The 3,461-nt window shown below is 40.8% G+C and overlaps 1 protein-coding gene across 1 annotated transcript; it reads left to right on the top strand.

The window, feature by feature from the left end:
* The first annotated feature begins 2,062 nt into the window (after nt 1-2,062).
* On the top strand, nt 2,063-2,869 carry LOC119825401 (60S ribosomal protein L7a-like). The gene has a single exon (XM_038346247.1). The coding sequence runs from the start codon at nt 2,063-2,065 to the stop codon at nt 2,867-2,869; it is 807 nt and encodes a 268-aa protein (XP_038202175.1).
* Nucleotides 2,870-3,461: the final 592 nt, after the last annotated feature.

Raw genomic sequence — 3,461 nt, 5'->3', positions numbered from 1 at the left:
GCCAGGTTCCTAGAATGGAATGCCCTAGCAAGTGGAAGTGGAGCCTAAGTTGCAATGGAGACTCCGTGGTGGAGATGTAAGGAAAATGGGGTGTCCGGCAAGGGAAGCCATAGGCACCAAGCAAAGTGAGCCCAAAAGAGAGGCCATGTGTATATGCAGTCACAGCACAGGGAGACCGGACTACCTGAACACTCTGGAGCACAGATGCCACCCTGTTGTCCAGATGTCTTTGTTTCCTTTCTCAGCCTGTAATAAAACACACAAACCAAAGCTACTTAAAGGGAATGGGGTTTTAGTTCACACTTCACAGTCATAGTCTATCATGTGGGGAAGTCAAGGCAGCAGGAACTTGTGAAAGCTGGTCGCATTAAGTCCCCAATCAGAGCAGAGCAATTCAGCTCTCCTTCTCCACTTTAGACAGCCCAAGCTCCCCCACCCAGAGAATGATACTGTTCACAATTAAAGTAGATCTTCCTTTATCAATTAAATTACCCAATACAATCCCTCACTGACATTCTCAGAGGCTAGCTTTAATCTAGACAATTCTTCACGGGTGCACCTGGAGGCTTGCCTCCTAATTGTCCAGTTGACAATTAATACTATTTATCACATGGACCTACACGGTTTGATTTTTGCCCTGCTGGGTTTTGCTTTTGCATTAGTCCAATCTTTCTTTACTGTCTTCCCATTATTTCTTTTTAGAATAGACATTTTAATTACACATCTATTTTTATTAAACCTTATTGTAAAGAACTTTCAAATAAAAACATTATGAAAAGAGATTAGATGGGCATTTCTATTCTGCACCATTATATATTATAATTAAATAACTTTCTTTTGTATTAAGCACAGTTTTATGGATTTTAAGTTTCTTCTTTTTTATTTTATCTTTTTTTTTACTTTTTGAGATTATAATGTAATTACCACATTTTTTTCCTCCACTTTCCTACCTCCAAAACCTCCCACGTACTCCTCCCTACTCTCCTTCAAATGCATGGCCTTTGTTCATTGTTATTGAATACACTGATGTATGTGTATATACATATATACTCCAAAATAAAACCTGTTTGGTCTGTATAGTGTTGCTTCTATGTTTTCAGGATGAACCATTTGGCACTGAACAACCAATTGATGTTCTCTTCTCTAGGGAAGATCTTCCTCAGTTGCCTATAATTCTTTATGTAGGGTTGAGGCCACGTGGGCTTTTCCCTATCTGTTTTGTCGTATCTATTGGTATCATCATTGTTAAGCTCATGTTTGGGAAGACATGTTAGTGAGACTTTATGGGTGTACCTTCTGATATTACTAGGAGAAACAACCTCACAGAAAATTCCACAATTTTCTGACTCTTACAATCTTTCTACCTCCTCTTTTGCAATATTCCCTGAAGATTAGGCATGGCAATCTTTTGTGGATACATATGTTGGGACTGGGTTCCACAATAATGCATTTTGATTAGTTGTGGTTTTCTATAGTGATCTCTCTCTGTTGCAAAGAGAAGTCATCTGTCTGATGTGGAGTTGATGAAGATCTTTTCCCATTAAGTTGGCAGCCGTTTTGTCTTATTGACTGTGTTCTTTGCCTTACAGAAGTTTCTCAGTTTCAGGAGGTCCCATTTATTCATTGATTCTCTCAGTGCCTGTGATACTTGAGTTATATTTAGGAAGTAGTGTCCATGACTTCAAGACAACTTCTCACTTTCTATTCTATGAGGTTTAGTATGACTAGATTTATGTTGAGGTCTTTGATCTATTTGGACGTAATATTTGTGTATGGGGATGTATAAAAATCCATCAAGATTAAGTCTCAATTCTCAACATCTATGCCCTAAAGACAAGAGCATCCACATATGTAAAAGAAACACTACTAAATCTTAAATTTCAATCAAACCCCACACACTAATAGTAGGAGGCTTCAACACCCACCCCACTCTCACCAATGGACAGGTGTGCCTGACAGAAACTTAACAGAGAAATCAGAGAACTAACAGATGTTATGATTCAAATGGGGTTAACAGACATATGAAGAATATTTCACCAGCTCTCTCCTCCAGCCCGGCAAGATGCCCAAGAGAAAGAAGGCCAAGGGGAAGAAGGTAGCCCCGGCCCCTGCCATTGTGAAGAAGCAGGAGGCTAAGAAGGTGGTGAATCCTTTGTTTGAGAAGAGGCCTAAAAACTTCGGTAATGGGAAGGACATCCAGCCCAAGAGAGAGCTCAGACACTTCATCAAATGGCCCTGCTACATTAGGCTGCAGCGGCAGTGGGCCATCCTCTATAAGCGGCTCAAAGTTCCTCCTGCCATTAACCAGTTCACCCATGCCCTGGACCGGCAAATAGCTACCCAGTTGCTTAAACTTGCCCACAAGTACAGGCCAGAGACCAAGAAGGAGAAGAAGCAGAGGCTACTTGCCCGTGCTGAGAAGAAAGTTGCCGGCAAAGAGGATGTCCCAACTAAGAGACCACCTGTCCTTCGAGCGGGCGTCAATACAGTCACCACTTTGGTAGAGAACAAGAAGGCTCAGCTGGTGGTGATTGCCCATGATGTAGACCCCATTGAGCTGGTGGTCTCCCTGCCTACCCTGTGTCGGAAGATGGGGGTCCCCTACTGCATCATCAAGGGAAAGGCCAGGCTGGGGCGGCTGGTCCATAGGAAGACGTGTACCACTGTTGCTTTTGCACAGGTTAACTCGGAAGACAAGGGTACTCTGGCCAAGCTGGTGGAAGCTATTAGGGCCAATTACAATGACAGATATGATGAGATCTGCTGCCACTGGGGAGGCAATGCCCTGGGTCCTAAATCTGTGGCTCAAATTGCCAAGCTGGAAAAGGCAAAGGCAAAGGCCAAAGAACTCACCACTAAACTGGGTTAAATGTACTGCTGAGCTTCCTGTACAAAAATATAATTACAAACTTTCTAAAAAAAAAAAAGAATATTTCATCAAAATACAAAATAATACACCTTCTTCTCAGCACCTAGTTGAACCTTCTCTAAAATTAATCACATACTTAGTAGCAAAGAAAACCTCAACAGATACAAAAAAAATTAGAATTACCCCTGTATCTGATCGGATCACCATGGTTTAGAGTTAGAATTCAACAACATCACTAATTGCAGACAAACTCATGGAAATTGGACAATGCTCAATTGAATTACCCCTGTGTCAAGAAAGAAATAAAGAAAGAAATTAAAGACTTCCTAGAATTCAGCCCAACATACCCAAACCTATGAACACTATTAAAGCAGTGCTAAGAGGAAAGTTCATAGCACTAAGTGCCTACATAAAGAAAGCGGTGATAGATATGGACCTATTTTCATTCTTCTACACATTGATATGCAGTTATGCCAGCATTATTTGTTAAATATACATTTTTCCATTTTATATTTTTTTGTTTCTTTGTCAATAATCAGGTGTTCATAAGTGTATGGATTAATATCCAGGTTTTCGATTCAGTTCCATTGGT

This window comes from Arvicola amphibius, chromosome 1, assembly GCF_903992535.2.
Source record: "Arvicola amphibius chromosome 1, mArvAmp1.2, whole genome shotgun sequence".
NCBI classification, from domain to species: domain Eukaryota; kingdom Metazoa; phylum Chordata; class Mammalia; order Rodentia; family Cricetidae; genus Arvicola; species Arvicola amphibius.
Note: the sequence above shows the minus strand (reverse complement) of the source record. Positions and strands in the feature narration are given on the sequence as shown.